The 17674-nt window shown below is 44.1% G+C and overlaps 1 protein-coding gene across 1 annotated transcript in view; it reads right to left on the reverse strand.

The window, feature by feature from the left end:
- KAT2B (lysine acetyltransferase 2B) overlaps positions 1 to 14913 on the reverse strand; it is a 44485-nt gene extending 29572 nt beyond the window's left edge. Inside the window, exons 1-4 of the mRNA XM_075417896.1 lie at positions 14716 to 14913; positions 6500 to 6626; positions 1806 to 1951; positions 1185 to 1274 (exon numbers count right to left, since the gene is read on the reverse strand). Coding sequence (XP_075274011.1) covers positions 1185 to 1274; positions 1806 to 1951; positions 6500 to 6626; positions 14716 to 14913 — 561 coding nt within the window. The remainder of the gene's footprint in view (positions 1 to 1184; positions 1275 to 1805; positions 1952 to 6499; positions 6627 to 14715) is intronic.
- Between the last annotated feature and the right edge of the window lie 2761 nt (positions 14914 to 17674).

The following is a 17674-nucleotide window of genomic DNA, read 5'->3' on the forward strand; positions in this document are numbered from 1 at the left end:
TAAAAAAAGCTACTGAAGATAGTTAAAATGTGTGAGTAAAAGTGTTACAACACACACATATTATAAATAAGTAATAACAGTGCTGTTTAGCAAAAAAATTTGTGTGATTGAATTGCTGAAAATAGTTGAAAATATTTATCTATTATAAGGGAAAATTACTTCAAAATAAACTGCAAAAAGAATTACCTGTGCTTTACTTTCTTAAGCAAATTGAACAGTATGAAGAATGTGACAACAAATTATATTGTACAAAATCTTTTTAATAGCATATTTTAAGGACTAGGAGTGTGTGGGGATTACACACACTTACTCTTTTTTATACTCTAACCAAAGGAGAACTTAAGGTGAAGGCTTCCCAGAAATTCAGCAATAAAGTGTTTTGATTTTCCTGAATTATAAGAAGTGAGAGCTGCAAGGAAATAATTACTACACATAACAGTCTTTGCTTTTAAAATATTCTGTTTAACAATAGAGCATCCATTCATACACTGATGAGAAAACACCAAGCTCCTGTTTCAGCAAGGTATGTGAGGCTCTGCACAGTCTCACTGGAGCTAATGGGCCCACTTTTGTGCCAAAAGTGCATTCTCAGGAGCTTGCTTAACCAAGGTCTGAACTGGTCATATGTTATTTATCCACTGAGAGTTACAAAAGCCTCAGTTATTTTTTTGGTTTCGGCTTTTATTTGTGTTGTGTACCCTTTGCAAGAGAAGGCTATGATCTCACTGAATTGGATTGCAACATTTTCATTGCTTTACAGATGACAAGTGTCATTTTAATATTGGATTTCAGAACTTCAACAGCATTTTTCATCACTTGAAACAAAGAAAGATTAGAACTACTACACATAAAAGTAGTATTTTAAGTTCATTCTCTAAAACCACAAAAAAAGGTCAGTTTCATTAAAGATGAATGATGAGAGAAGTCAAATAATGTAACTATTGTACCAATGCTAAAGGAGAAGCAGCAGTGGAAGTTCCCTACAGTCTCCTACTTGTCTTTAGCAATACACAGGAACCTTTGCAAACTTCCTATAATGCAAAGTTTTCATAAACAGTGCCTATGTTTACAAAAAAAAAAAAAAAAAAGGAAAAAACAAATCCACAAACAAACAAAACCCCTAAAATCCCACCAAATCAAAAAAACCTCCCCCCACCAAACAATCCCACGTGTTGGTTGTTTACCTGTTCAATGCTAGGTTTCTCAAATGGGGGACTTTCCAAAGATCCTTCTACTACAGGTTTTACCATCTGTAAAATGCACTTCCTCAAAAGCTGTTAAAACACAGACAATTTTTTTTAAATGAGTATATTTGCACACATAGGGTCAATGGAAATCACAGGTGCACAACACGCTGCAAGCAGTGCTGAAAATCTCCTGGCTATCTATCCGCTTCCTTAGTCATCTCAACAGACAGCTGCGTAACCTCACTGCGAATTGCTTCATGTCTCCCTTGAAATGCGTACAAGAGGCTTCTCTGAGCGCGTGTAGGCAGCGAAGTCAGCATCTACGTCAGCTGAGTTTTCCCCACGTGTAAGTGCAGAGGGTAAGGCTTGCAGGTGGTTGTGTGCACAGGTTATGGATGGGACTCGGGGTCAGCTCCTAAATCATCTGGATGTCTTTCAGAATAAGGTATGGTACATTGCAAGTGCCACAACTTCTAGCCCACACTAAAGCATCACACCAGAGAAAAGAATAGAAAACCTCTCACCAGATGAAGTCAATACATGCATGAGGGGCACTGAAATTGGCTCATGTGTGAGACAGTGAAAAACCTGAGAAGATACTACACAAGTTCAGCTTACTTTGAAAAGGTAGAAATAAACTTGCTTGGTGTCTGCATCTTCTTCTTTGTGGACACAGGTGAACAGATACTCCACATCCAATACAATCCCCAGGAGCCTATTCATTTCTTCTTCAGACACATTCTCCAGGTGAGATACATGAGCAGCTGAATGAAATAAAAATCCAAACCTGTAAAAAGTCTCCTGAGAAAACTAATAGCACAAGTATTCCCCAGGATACCTCAAACTAAGCCCTAATGGTAAAGGCACTGCTCCTGTAATAACCTATTTAAACAGAATGTCTTATCGGAGGTAACTGAAATACGTGTCACATCAGAGTAATTTCTAACGGTAGCCCAGTGGTGGCAATTCCCACAGAAGAGGAACGATGGCTGGTTGGAATCACAGCATCTGTTAACACTTAAAACAGACTGCACAAGTCATGTCTGTATTAATATGTTGCAATATGTAAATAAATACATACATTTTTGTCCAAGAGCTATGCTTTTGAGACAAGGTTTCTTGACTAAAGAAAATAAATCCATAATTTCCATAAATTAGGTAACGCAGCTGCTGATGCAAGTAGCATGTTATTCTGTGAAGACTGAAAAAAAAAATAGCACTGTAAATAAGCTTTTTGTTTTAAATTGGACATTACTGACTAAATCTCTTTTGTATCATGTAAGGCCAAACTATGCTTTGTGCACACTACATCAACAAAGCTTTTGGAGATATACATGCTCATTTGTTCAGAAGTTTACAAAAGAGTATGTTTCAACGTATCATAATTTCCAAGTGACAAACTTCCTTTTGCCATGTCCGAGGCTAAATACAGTTCCGCATCCGTAATTTTCAAATGCTTGAGGTTTGTACACGTGAAGCGGGACATTCATTTCAAGCTAGTTTGAACAACTGGCCCCAGGAAGAGAGAAGGCAATTTAAAATAAAAAGTCAATTCCCAGAAAGAAGATACTTGCATTACAAAAAGCAACGATCATCACAGACTCCAGGACAATGTACATGGTACACATCTCCTTTCCTCTGAAATGACCAGAAAATATCCTTTACAAGGAAAGGAAAATTATTTAAAAGGTTGGGCATACTATTTTTTACATATTTTAATAACTTCTATCAATATTTACATCTTAGACAATTATTATATTAGATATGCCAGTGTGATTAGGACTGGTAAGAAATTTTCAGCATAAATCTGATTCCTTAAGGGGAGAGGAACTGGGGAGAAATAACACTTGATTTGAAAACGACCATATTTATTGGTCACCCAGCAAAGATGGTTTGTTTTGGAAAGCTTGGTATGACACCTGCCAAAACATTTGAATTCAATAAATTTGTGCAGCTTCAAGTAAAAAGGCTCAGAAAGATGCCAGCAATCATTTCCACTTAAATGAACATCTATAATGTCTTAAGTTCTGAGCGTATGCCCAGAACTGAAAGGGCGATGGCCATCATGGGCTTTCTTTAAGGACAAATATTCAGCATTCTGGGCAGAATAAAATGATTCCATTTCTGTCCCTGAGCCATATATGAAGGTTTAATATAACCAGCTGTCTGCTATGATCTTGTAAAAGCAATAAATTCCCTCCTAGATGAGCACTGCATTAGGAATTGATAACCTACTAAAGAAACCTTGAGCTCGACTAACAAATGAATAAAACATCATCAAAAGAAGCCATTTCCATGCAGTTTTCATAACAACACTGAAGGTTACCTTGACTACTTAGTGGCTGCACTTAAATATTTTATTAAACTAGAGAATTATTACCCATATTGTGAATTTAAAAATAACATAAAAGTAATATCAGCATGTATTTATTACTTGTTATCATTGACTGTGGAGTCACCAACATTTGTACACCAGCCCAACAAACTATCTTTCTTCAGATGTTCACAGCCCATCCCCAAATTCTTGTGGCAATTCCTTAGTAAACCTTTTATTAAAATCAGAGCTTTAGTACACTGACATCAAATACTGTGTTATTCTTGACTAGAGTTACACAGTCCCATTCATCTGCATTGCCCAACTGGTGCATCCTTCCTCAGCTGCTGTTATGCATGAAAAAAAAAAAAAATTTAAAAAAACCAAATCACAAGTATAGGTTGCTACAGCATACAGAAGAAGCAAGCAAGTAGAAAGAGCAAGGCCAACGCAATGATATGAAGACCCAAAAAATAGCAACTTAAATAATTAAGTTGTGCAATTTCAATAAGCAAGTACTTGAGTGTACAAATTAGGAGCAGTTAGAAAACAGACTAATGAGTCTACCTCAAAATCAGTGTGTACGTAAAAACAATAGTCATGCATATAGGACAGGCAAACCAAGAAATACCCAAATACACTATGTGAAACTGCATAGCAGAAACCAAAGACAGTACTGGGGAAAAAAGAAAGACTGAGTGTGTACGTAGTGTACTAACACATTAATTAACCAGTTTTAAAAGCAACTCCAGTGAAAAAGTCTACCAGCAGGAAAATACATCATGTAACACGGGAGAAATCAATTAAATATAAAAGATAAAAGAGCCTTTGTCTATGTAGCACCTGGTTTTGATGCTGGCGGGGAGCGAATTCTCCCAGCACACAATTCAGTCGCCCCTTCACAGTGTTATGGTAGTGACCCTGTACATCGCCCAAATAAAAGAAATATTCATTAAAAACCCAGTATAGAGCTAAGCTGTGGGTATGAGTCACAAATAGAAGAATACAAGTTGTAGGTAAGCAGACAGAATGCAAGAAAAGAATACAAAAAAGACAGAAATAAGCTTGATAAGCTAATATGCACCACCAAACAGATCTATGCACCAAAGCCTGCACTCGCTTGCAGATTGAACCACACCCCCAAAAAGAGATATCTCAGGCAAGACTAATGTCTAGGATTACCTTTGGAAGAAAATTATAAATTTAAACAAAAAGGCAAAAAAACCAAACATCCTACACTTTACATCAGGTATGGCTTTAATGAGTACAGGAATTTCTACATCGCTATTTCAACAGCTCTCTGAGGAAGAGAAAATGCAGTGCAGATGATGATCTGAAGCCTGCAAATCTTGTGGCCAGTCTGGTTTCAAAGGCATTCAGTAAGAACACACTAATTTAGAGGAGATGAATACAAAAATTATCTTGGAAAACATCGCTGAAAGCCATATTTTTGCCAATAGTATGAGGAAGCAGGCAGCAACTCATTTCAGTTATTTCAAATGAAACATCATCCTCATTAGCTGCAGCTGTCAGAATAAGAAACTTCACATTTTACAAAACCAGCAGTAAGTAAAAATACAGTTTGTCCCATAAGGTGCATTCCACTGGTATTTGTTTTACAGTACTGGTTTTCCCTGGTTCCCTAGCTAATGAGCAATGTAAGATTTTTTTAATAGACCAAAAACAGTGTCAGCCTTTAGAAGACTTGAGTAGGGTTTTTTTTCCTACAAAATACATATCCATCTACAAATTCTGCTGAAGAACAGGGAGCTGACAGACACAACATCTCATAAGATTTACAAGAAAAAGAAAAACCTCTTTCCTCAAAGGCCAGGAATGAAAGGGGCGGGTAACACAAGCTACCCTAACTGCAAAACCAAAAGCAGCACAGAGAAGCTCTGTGACAAAAGTTTGAAGCTAACTTGGCTAAAGCAACTGAACTTTCTGTGATACTATGCATTTGTTAATCTTCTCCTGCAAACAAACCCAGAGATCAGGAAAAGAAAGAAATCTGCTGAAAAGCCCACAAATAGATCAAATGTAATGACAGCATAAAAAGAAAAACAGCAGAAACAGAAATGAATCTCAATTAAAAAAAAAAAAAAGGTATTCCATACAAAGTACAAGGTTATTTTCAAAAGTGAAAAAAAAATGGTCCATTGTGAAGGTTTTATATTTCCTTTTTCTTATTTGACTGTCCACAGTTTTGGACATCCACAAAGATTAAATAGCAACTGCTTCTTTTCAAATAGTTCTAAATTTTATTTTAGCTCAATTTTTATTCAATATTTGCTAATGTATACATAAAAAGACAGCAGCTTTTATTCTGGATAAGCACAAATTCTTAAAAAAATAATACAGTGATTCACCTTTCTTTTTCAGGCTATGTGGGTAACAAATCATTATTTATTATTAGTCTGAAAAAAAAAACCCAAACCCACAACAGTGTTTAAGAGTGTATTGAGCAGTTCCTTCCAAGATACGCAAGCTGTCTGCATAATAACTTAGACTACGCTAAGATGTACAACCCCAGTATTATTTTCTGTGACGTGGAAAAGGCAGAGTTCGTTTTGTAGGTAAGAGTACCTGCTCTAGCACTGTTCAGGAATATTTTATATTTTATTCTATAGTAAGAAAACGCAACACAGCCTACTGGGGAGACTCGTTCACATTGTAACTAAGGCCGTTGACAGCTAAAATGATGTGAGGTTAATGCATATGTTACACAAAGTAATAAAATTGTTATGGGTAGCTTAAAAGTGCTTTTACGTTTTAACAATTAAAGATGTCTGTGTTGTTAGAAGTCGTACCTTAGTTTAATTTCTTCAAAACTCGCTTTAGGATATTTCTGAAATATTTTAACCTAAGTTAATTGACATTTATGCCCAATCGTAACCCCCATTTCTATGCCTTGGCACAGCATCTTGACTTTGGTCTCGCAAGAGCGGAGACTTCTGGGTGTAAGCCCATGGATGGCAGGAGAAAGGCAGAAGCTCACCCAGCGCGTGGCTGCAGCTGCGGCAGGGCTCGGAGAGGCTGACGACCGCCTGCTGCAGCTCTGCCCGGGGCGGCGTGGGAGGCGGGTTGGGGTTCTTCCATCCATTGCATTTACAGGATTCCTCAGCCTGAAAGCAAAGCAAAGGGGTATCGATCAACAGCGCAAAAAACAGGAACTCGCTGAAACTGCGGTATTTCAGAAGCAATAAAAAGTAACATTATTCATTTCAAGGAGGTTTTTGTTTTGTTTTGATGTGTTTTTTTTTGGGGGGGGGGTGTCAGGGTATTTTGTTGTTGCTTTGCTCGTTTTTGGTTTTTTATCTACCACACAGCTAGACTTTTTCTAGAAATAATCAGAAATAGAATAGTAGCCCAAACACTAAGATTAACACAGTTCTGGTAATCAAAAACTGTGCTTGGAAAAATACATACACAAACTCTGGCTAATCCCTTTACGGAAAGCCCTCACTCTAGCTCCTATATGAAACAAGTACTCAGATTTTTACTGGTATATCAACATGTACAGATCCTGCCATCGAGACGGTTTTAATGATTTAAACACAAACAGTTTATCTAACAGGTAATCACTGCCTTATCGGGCCATACTGGCCACAAGGAATCACGCAACTAAAACCAAGCCCAGGACAACCCAAGCAGGGTTAACTAAATACTGAAATAAGCAAAAAATAACTGCACTATTGGAGAAAGCTGTTCAAAGCCAGGCTTGGCCACAAAAGCAACGGATGCCAAAGACAGTGACGCCACCAGTGAAACCTGCTGCTTACCCTGGAAAGAGTGTTTATGCTCAGTGACAGCAAAACATCACTGACAGACTGCAGCTAAAAGGGGCAACCATGAAGGGAGAGGTTGTGACTCGGGTAATTGTGTTTCAAATTATTCAGAAGTTTGAAGTACTGATTCTAGCTGTCCCAAGAGCAGCTTTATAGCAGAGGATTTTCTTCTGCATATCCAAAAGGTATCAGTTATATTGATGGTAAAGTACTCTAACATCATTCACACTCCTATGTGAAGATCTAATCGGAAGGAAAGCGTGCTTTTCTACTGTTCAGTGGTATCTGCGCGCTGGGCTGTAAGAAGATACTCATGAATTTGCGCTGCCAAGAACTCAGTGAGGAAAGTATGCCAACTGCCGCATAATATTTATGACTGAATTAACCTTTGTAGGAAAAATTGTGATGTTAATATATCCAGCACTCATGTGTCATTTTTCAGAACCAATTCTGAATATATTTAATGCAATCTACTTCAGGAATCTATTTCATTTTCCTTTTATGTTTCCAAATCCCATCCTACCTATGGAGGAAGCACCCAGGAGAAGCAGCAAGGATCACAGCTTGACAGTTCCCGAGACTGACAGCTTTGTAGATTGATGGTAAATTGTTCTTCCAAACTCACTTCAATATTCAACAACCTGAGCACCCAGAAAACTGCTGTCTGCAGCTTGCTGAGCACCACATGATGTTTTTACCATCTCTAACACTTAAGTCTTTATCCAGCTGGGCTCCTGGCCCCAGGTGCCACGGCCTCTGCCTGCGCCCAGGGTGGTCTGGCAGGTATGAAGGGGTGTGAGTGGCATTTTCAGCAGCTGGAGCCACCAGGACAACTGAGAAATCCACTCGCAAGTTCCCAGCAAAACCACTTCCACGTACATCCCTTGGAAAGGGAACAACCTCCATCGCCTGAGCCCCCAGCTCTCCAAGCTTGCTGCGCGGGTGCAGACTGCCTGCCACCCCACGCACTGATCATGTGGCATTAGGGAGGTTTCAGTATGAAATGGGGGGAAGATTAACACAGTTAAAAAACTAACACTCATAAAATGCAAGCTGGATGGGTTTATGGTGAATTTTATGTTCTTTTTCTATCATATTTTCTCTGAGTAATATGATTGGCAGAGAATGGAAGACAGTCTGATGTTACTTTACAGCAGAAACCATCTCTTACAGTTTCACAGGCATTCAGCCAGTTTTACTTTTGTTTATTATCCAGACCTCTGAAAATTTAATGACTAGAAAGAGAGGTCAGTGACTGAGTGGCACCTGCGAACCAAGGATTGCCCTGGTGCCGGGACTTTGGACATCAGCAAGATGATGTGAAACCCCACTTTCAATTAGCATCTCGAGCCAGACAAAACCAAAGCCAAATAAGCTATCCACATTTGCTTTGTGGGAGAGGCAACGTTGCCATGAGAGTTTTTGCAGCTAAGACAAGGATAGAGAAACTGTCACAGAAAAAACTGTCAGAAAATGAGATTATTGCCAAAGAAAATTCAAGAGGCAATTGTAAAGAAGTTCTCAAACAAAAATTGATTTAATATTATTTCAGGGAAGTAAGACTTGATCCTTCCCATGCAGCTGTCCGGACAAATGTTCAATGCTGTAAATTACTGACATAATATCATGCTTATTATTAATTGCCTTACACCATACCACAGCATAACATGTCCAAAACAACCCCCTCAAACTAGGCACAAGCTTTTTGTGAATTTGTTCTCTGAGTGGAAGCAGTATTTCACAGAAGCTTACCACACAATGTTTACTATCAAGCCTAAAAACTATAAACAGTGAGTAACTACACAAACTCTAGTGTCACACAATAACTAACAGCAAAGATGCAAACAAACAGATGTACGAATCGGGATAACAGCTCAGTTAAACTGCCAAAAATAAATACCAACCCACCCACAGAAGAATAAAAACAGCGTGTTCAACGCCAGATTTTTCTGCCCTCGGTAGTATTTCCTTGCCAGATCTTATTGAAGCAGATGTTAATTTGTATTGTTCAAATTATTCCAGAGACCTTTCTCAAACAACCACTAGAGTAGGGGGTTTTTTGTTAATCTCTCTATAAAACCCCAGAATCAGTATAAATGTTCTGTTAACCAAGGGGAAACACAACCCGAAAAGGTCCTCTTTAAAACTAAGCTTTCACTGTAGATGTTGACAGTGCAAGTATTTTGCAGTGATTACGCAATGCGCATTCCTCAGTGGCTTAAATTGCTGAGTTGTTTTAGGTCTTCCACGGCGTTTTGTTCATCTAATCCTTTCTTTGACTATCTTCATTTTTTTCCTTTCTTTCTTGTTTTCTTCTTTTTTTTTTTTAACATCACTCATTTGCTTTTCATTAGAAAATAAAGTATGACTTCACCTCTGCAAAAACTTAATTTAAGATCAAAACAGTTTTGTGGGGGAGGAAGGAAAAGAAGCATTTGAACTAGTACATCCAGTCCTTGGAGCCTTGTTTTCTGAGACATCTGCAGAGCTTTGACAAAGCCACTGGACAAAGTTGGAGAGTTCTGCCTCTCAACAATTGCGCACCGTTGCCTGCCTCCCTCCAAAAAACAGTGCAGAAATTACCTACATTTTGCACTGCATGTTATAATTTCAATCATTTTTTGACCCTTTCCATGTTAGATGGAGCGTTACGATGTGGGAAATCAAGCTGTCCAGTAGCTCTGGGCAGTGAAAACTGCAACTCTGGACAAACTAAAGTTACTGTTTCCTTTAAAGAACTGAATATACTGATAGCAGGTCAAAAATGGACATTGAAAAAATACAGCACATTTTAACACACATTGTTAGCATTTTTATTGAAAAAGAAAGCACCTGAAAGTTACAACATTGCACATTTCAACCCCTTTTAAGTGGGTTTCCAGTGTCTAATGTTACAGTAACTTCTGGACTAAAACAGATGAGCATAGGAACCTGCAAACTTCAAGCTAACTTCACTAAAAAGCAAAAGACCCGAACTGTCTTAAAACTGGGTTTCAAAACAGCTGTTGTGCTGGGCTCTCCTTCCAACTCAAAAGCATACAGGTCACCCCGTCTGGTAACCGAAACGCAAAGCAGACTCAACAGATTAGATACACACAATATTACAGATCTTTCTATTTCCAGTAAGTATAATTACTCTAGAAAAAATACTCTTCCTCCCAACACAAAAACCACATGAAGTACCCTGTAAGTTTTTTCCCGCAAACAATAATCTCAAATTGATGCTTTTAATGAAGAACATCACACAAACCATAAGAAATACACTGATGAATTTAAAACTCATTTTTCCCACTCAAATGTCCAGTACCCAGCAACCAGTTAGTTGGACACTGCTTCGACAGCTACTCATACGTATCAGGAAATTAGCTGACCCACCTGTCTTTAACAACACAACATAACCAATGCTCAGCTCTAAGGACATGTTCTTCATTTATTGATCAAGCCAAGTATCTTATTCCCTGTATTTTCCAGTTTCACTTACAGAATAGATGTAGGCTACTGTATAAAGCTTTTATTAATAGAGGGGCCCAATTCCCACCTTGTAAAGTTAATGGTAGGTTTCCTGTTCAATCCAAAGGAAGATGCTTTAATCAGGCCTGTAAGACATTGTAAAAGAGATTCACCCCACTATGAAAATGATCCTAAGAAAGCTTTAGATGTCTTGTATGTCTCTGATACACTTCTGCAGAAAACAACTGTAATCCATTTCCAGTTGAGCTTCAAGGAGCTGTACACACACTCTACAGCATCCAGCAGTAACACAGCTGAGTCTGCCTCATCTTCACCTGCTTTACAAAAGTCAGGAAAAAAATATTTTGTTAGAGAAATGGTGGTATGTATTTACCATACGACCTCTTTTTTGTGTGTAGGAGCAGGAAAACCCCACAGACATCACTCTAGGATGAGAAGTGGGAAGAAGTGCCTCTACCAAGGGTCAGCAGCTGGTCTGGAGCGTGAAACCCAGATTTTACTTCAAACTCTGCCACTCACCTGCCACAGGGCCCTGGCCAAGTCGTCTCATCATAACCCTTCCCACTCTCTGCCCATGTTCTTTATCTAAAGCACAAGGTCTTTCTTCAAGGAGGTATTATGCACTGCTACTTGAGCAAATGCCTTAGGCTACTGGGCTCTGGTTACATTTATAAGCATACTGGCATCACTGTGAGATATATATAATGAGAAATAACCAATTTAACAGAAAATTTCATGCACTAAAACAGTACATATTTCAACTCGTTTATAAGAAATACTCCCAGTGAGACTGGAGAGAGAGTTGTATTTTTACATACTGTAAACCAATAGGGAAAAAAGGCCAAGGAGACTTCCTCCTACATCTTCATCAAACATATTTATCTGTGTAAGTCCCACAGTGCTGCTTTTATGTAAAAATGCTGCAAGCTCAAATGCCTTATGCTCAATTTCACAGTGGACAAAACTAAAACGACGTATGCAGCCATTCATGGGTGCACAGACAGAGCAAGTGCCAAATACAAAACCTCGCACAGCACACAGCTCTAATGTGCACTTCCAAAAGTTATGAAAACTGTGCCGACCCCTAATGTATATCTTATTGTTCAGAATGTGCTTTCTTCCCCTCACATGCAAACTTAGGCATTTAAGAAGGTGGGTGGGTTTTTTTGCTTGTTTGTTTGTTTTTTTACACAGAAGAGCCTCTTCTCTCCCTTCCACCCCGACCTTTTCTCACAGGAGAAAAAGTCAAACAGAGCAGCTCAACAGCTACAAACCAATTCTTTTTCAGGAAAAAGAAACAAATCCCGCATTTCTCTATCCTGGGCAGCAGCTCCCTAAACTTCACTCTCGTTTTGCTTAGAACATGTGCACACTGAAGACGCCTTTGCCAGCAGCCTTTGTCCGTGTTTCCCATGCAGAAAAGGGACCACTGAAGGAGGACCAGGAGGTCCGTCTTGGAGACTGAGCATCCTATCCCAGAGCAGTGCCCCCCATCCTTTCCTGCTTGGCATGTCTGCTGTCGCCGGTGAGACTCGCTCTCTACATGGCCACCAACCTCTCCATCTTGTTTTGTCGCTGCTCTTCATCCCTAGCCAGCACACGCTCCCTGCCTCTGCTCCTCCCAGCATCTCTGAGCTCAAGTTCCTACTAAATTCTGCACGCTGGATTTCGCGATGAATTTTACATGGGAGAAGGTGATCAACGGTAAGGATGCCATAACACATTTTCTGTACTCCAACTTGTACAGCTCTATGCAGATTTACACAAGATTCACGTGTGGCCACCACTTGAGCACAGGTGTCCCCTTCGGAGATGGTGTGAGCGTTTGCCTCCTCTCACTCTTTTGCACTCCCGGAGACAAATTCAAAATAAATGGAAGAGAAGTTGCAACCCAAAGAAAGAAAAAGTTCAAAGTTACATTCTGCACTGCTACAGTTTCTTGCAAGCCACTGACGTTACAAGCCAAGCAGCGTTGTTTTGGAGCACCTGCCAGGTGTTCAGGAAGAAGAATCCTAACGCTTTCTTCCACCCCGCTCCATCCTTCCCCCTTTATCCCACAGGAGAAGCCGCTTGATTAGCTTACAAGGAGCTTCCCGTCTGCCTGCTTGCTGCTGTTTTGAGACCTGAAAGCAAGCTGCCTGTCACTGAGTTACTGAAGAGAAGTGAAACAGCAAAGGCAGGTTTTTAACCCGAACAAGGAGCAGTGTTTGGTGCCGTGGCTGTGCCTGGATCCTGGCGGGAGGAAGCGGCCCTGGGCTGCCCTCAGCGTGGGTCGTGCTCCATCCATCACTGGAGTGCCAACGGGGCTCGCACCCAGGACTTCTCACAGAAGAGGGCCAGCAAGGACACCCCAGCGGAGGATGGGCAGTACGAGCTGTCACCACACCGCACCCCACCGCCGGAGCCTTGCGGGAGGGAAAGCAGGGCTGGCGGCAGGCCGCGGCGTGCCCCCCTTCCCTCCCAAACGGCAGCCGTCCCCCTCCCAACAAGGCACCTGCGGCACCGCGCATGTGGGGCTGGTGAGTCCCGAAAAAGCAAAGGGTTTGGGAGGAGACAAGGCTGCCCATGCTTCACGGCACAGCTACCTCTGCGGGGCAAAGCACCTCAGGAGAAGGCTTTTGTCCTCACAAAGCTCATCTGCACATCAGGGAAAGAAAAAAGAACTGACCATGGAAGAAAAAAGCAATTCACACACACACACATGCACTCCTAACAGCCCGTGAAAAACCTTATCCACCCCACAACCAGCTTCATTTAACAGCAAGTCTTGGTAACATTAAAATATGGAGGTGCAAAGCAGACTCGGCAGCGGGAAAGCTTCGCTCCGTGCCACCCATCCTGCAGCGAGAGCCGCAAAGTTCCAAGTACACCAGCTGCTCTCGTCACTTACTGACACCAGCGTCACCTTGCAACATCCCACGCAGGCACCGAAGCCTGAAGTGGAGGTGCCTGCATATTCGGAGACAGCTAAGAAACTCACATGTGTGCAGCTTCCCCAGCGTGCCCCCAGACGCCAGCATCGCGCCATGCCCTCGGCACACAGCTGAAGCTCCTCACGCCCAGACGGGACGACAGAGCCGTACTACGATGCTCCTTCGCATTTAGCTCGGCCTTTCGCTTAACGTTTGACCTTTGGAGGCTTCCAAAGCAAAGCAACAGAGAAAACCAGACGCGCACTCCTCACGAACAGCAATACCAGTGGGTTCGACACCAGCAGCGCCGATCGGACCGCGCCGGGCCCGCCGTGCCCCCGGTGCTCCGAGCACCCCGCTCTCCTCCTCCTCACCCCGCCTGTGCCCGGCCACGGACGGCGACGGCAGCCGCCACCGCCCCCCGCCAGCCCTGCTTCTCCCGCCAAGCGGAAAACCGGCGGCGGAGGGAGACGCGGGGCAGCCCCCCGGGGCAGGAGAGACGATCGCCGGGCAGGGGCTGCAGGAGAGACCCCCGCCGCGGCGGGGTGCAGCGGGCGGCGGTGCCGGCTGCCGGCCCGGGCACCGGGACAGCGGTGCATGACCGGCGGGGACGCAGCCGTCCCAAGCCGGGGGCCGCGCCCCGCCGCTTCCCTGCCAAAGCGGCAGCCGCTTTCGCCATGCCAACGGCTGCGCGCTGCGGGGCCGCCGGGCCCCGGCCGACCGGCAGCCCGGGGCCGGGATTCCCCGGAGCAGGCGGGTGTCCCCGCTCCCCGCCGGGGTGTTTACACGGTGCTTACCGCCGGCACCGGGAACCGCCCCGCCCGCCGCCTGGGACAGGCACCTCGGCCACCGCCCGCCTCGGGGCTGGGGGCGGGGGGAGCGGGATCCACCGGCGCCGGAGCTGCCGCTTCCGCGGGGAGCGGCGGGCTGCAGCCGGGCCACCTCCCCCAACCGGCCCGGCCCTTCCCCACCGCCTCCCTCCCCTCCCTCCCTCTCGTCAATCCCCACCCTCCGTGGGCGGGTGGGCGCCGGCGGCCGGGTACCTTGCAAGCGGAGTAGACGCCCAGCTTCTCCAGCTTCTTGGCCCGCGGCGCGGCGCGCAGCTGCGCCTTCTTCCCCGCCGTCCGCGCCGAGCCGGGCCCCCCGGGGCTCTCGGCAGCGCTGCGGGCCGGCCCCCCGCCGGCCCCCCCGCCGGAGGCCGGGGAGCCCTGCTGCGGCCCGCCGCCGCCCGCCTCCGCCATGCCCGCGGCGCGGCGGCAGCCGCCCGTCCGGCCGGGCGGCGCGGTGCGGTGCGCCCGGCCCTAGACCCTCCCCTTCGCCGCGCCGCCGCCGGCTGCTCCCCGGGGGGGGGCGGGAGGAGGGACGCGGCGCTCCGCGGGCGGCTCTGCCCCGCCGGGAGCGGGGGGGGGGCGGCTCCCGCCTCCCGCCGCTGCGCACCGCGGGGACGCCGCTACGGAGCCGTCCCAGCCCCCCGGGAAGGTGCGGGGAAAGTTGGGCTGGGGAGAGGCGGCACGGCCGGCTGCGGGCACGGAGCCCCGGTGCGAGCCCGCGGTGCGGCCGCTGTTCCCACCCCGCCTCCCCGCAGCCGCACGACTTTGTTCGACTTCGGCATGGCGTTTCCCCGCTGTGCGCTTCGCAGCCGCCTTGAAACGCTTCGGGTTTTGTTTTGTTTTTTTTCCTTTTAATGGCAACCTGAAACGAAGGACGCGGCCCTTCCCCGTGCGCGGGAGCGAGCACAAACAACGAGCGAAAACACTTCTCCCTGTGGTCTCCCTCTTGGCTCACTTGCTCAGCTCCCGGGGATATTTTCAAGCATAAAGTTCCATGGCGAGCTGGTATTTACACTGAATGATAGGGGAGGGGAAAATGGAATAAAACGCTGTCGAGGTTTGTATTACCTCGACAGAAAGTCGCAACCTGCCCCCCCCAGCCCGCGGCGGAGGCCGGGGCTGGCTTCGGTCTTCCCAGCAGCTGTGACAGCGACCCGTAAAATGGCTGCTGCCATCCCCGGTGCTTTTAAGACGGACTGTTAAGGTGGAGGAGACGCTGCCCTCGGCTGCCCCGAGCTTTACTGCAAATTAAAATGGGGGCAAAAAATAATAATAATAATAAAAAAACCCAGTTTCTCTTTAAGAAAGAATGATTTTTTTAATTTTTTTTTTTTTTTTTTTTTCCCCCAAGTGTCTGAATCATGTTTTAAAATAATAAATAGCCTCTGTACGGGAACAGCCACCTAAGAACTCTTTGCTTGCACTTTTTTTAATGCTCCTTATGCTTCTGGTTTCCTCCCGGGCTTGAAAATGAAACTGTTATTGCTTAGTTTCACTTTCAGCTTTCCCACTGCTCTTCTGCGGTAGCGAATGTTACAAGCCAAGAGCGCATCTGGAAAAACGTATTGACTGCTATGGATGACTTAATGTCCCTACTTGAACACAGACTCTCATTTTTTTCTGGGAGATGCTATAGTCTTTGCATCCCCCAGTATGTCTCTTCCTTTCTCTTCCTTTCTCTTCCTTTCTCTTCCTTTCTCTTCCTTTCTCTTCCTTTCTCTTCCTTTCATCACCAGCTTCTCATTTGCACAAAAGGTAGTGATGTGTAACCCAGCATCATGTTTGCACACCTGCACAGAAATGAATTACAAGTTTCAATTCTGAAAACTCGTTTACTATTTTTACACTGGTGAGTAACTCCAGTGATGTTTATGAAGGCCACTCAGCCTGCATTTATGTCTGAAGCTGCACAGGCAAGTGTTCACAGGATCACAGCCTCGGAGAACGACCTCATTCTTTCACCTTATTCTACAAGCTACTTAAAAGCTTGAGAAGTTTTTACTTCCATTACAGCAAAATCAAAGCTGAAAGTTGTTACGAGCAGATACTGACTTTGGTTAAGTGCCCAAACATTTGTTTGCATTTCATGGTGCATCTCTGAGGATCCAATGGGAAAAACACTGTGTATTGCACACAGTAAGACACTGGTTAGTATAAAGGCAAAAAATACTTCTGCTGAAGTTCCTCCTTGAATCCTCAAGAGCACAGCTGCCTTACTGTCTCTTTTTTCCCCCCTTTTTACCTTGCTGCTCAGTAGATGATAACCAGAACAGTGTCTACCAGCCTGTGGCTACGGATACAGTTACTATAGCAACATTTACAAACACTAATTTCACTACACATGCAGAACTACTGCCTGCTACTGCAGAGAAGAAGCTTAGAAAGAAATCACTCTGTAAGTGCAAATAGGTAAGTCTTTTTTTTTAGCTTTAAGCCTGATTTAAATCATTGTTCTCATTCTACCTTTGTGCAAATATATTGTTTAAAAAAAAAACAAAAACAAAACTTGACTTTGCCTGAACCTCCTCCAGTGACAGGTAAAATACTACATTCACAATTTTGGCAAGAACAAGGAATGAAAAGATCATTTGCTGACTGGAAACATGGGATTATAACTTGGGCTATGTTAACTTGTGGTGGCTTCAGTGAATATAATTTGGCCATGACAGGTCGCACAGGAAAACAGAAAAAAAATTATGCTTTGACGTGTGAGTATATAGATGTCATTCTTGGGTTCATATTTCCAAGCTGTTCTTTTCTGTTGCCTGAATTCACAAGCAAGTACATATTAATTTTCTAATTGTGATGCGTGTATAACTCCATTTGAGCACAACAGAGTCGCTCTGTTGCTTATTTTTCATCATTAAACATGCACTACGAAGCATTGTCTGGAAAACCTTCACCACGTTTTTTCCGGTTTCTGTCCTTCGGGGCATGTCAGAGGGTTTGCACAAGTCGAACTGACGCTGAAGCTGGCATTTAGCAAGCGCTGGTGGGAGTGGAGCAAGCCTGACTGCCTGCCTGTGCTGCTCAGCTCGCAAACTCAGGTGAGCAGCCAGGTGACTTCAAGAAGACTACTCATCTGCACCAAATTAAGCAAGCCAGGAGATGGATGAGACAACGAGTGCCAGCTCCTGGGATTCTTAGGTCTCTCTCATGCTGCTGAGAGCCC

Source organism: Opisthocomus hoazin, chromosome 4, assembly GCF_030867145.1.
Source record: "Opisthocomus hoazin isolate bOpiHoa1 chromosome 4, bOpiHoa1.hap1, whole genome shotgun sequence".
In the NCBI taxonomy this organism is placed as follows: domain Eukaryota; kingdom Metazoa; phylum Chordata; class Aves; order Opisthocomiformes; family Opisthocomidae; genus Opisthocomus; species Opisthocomus hoazin.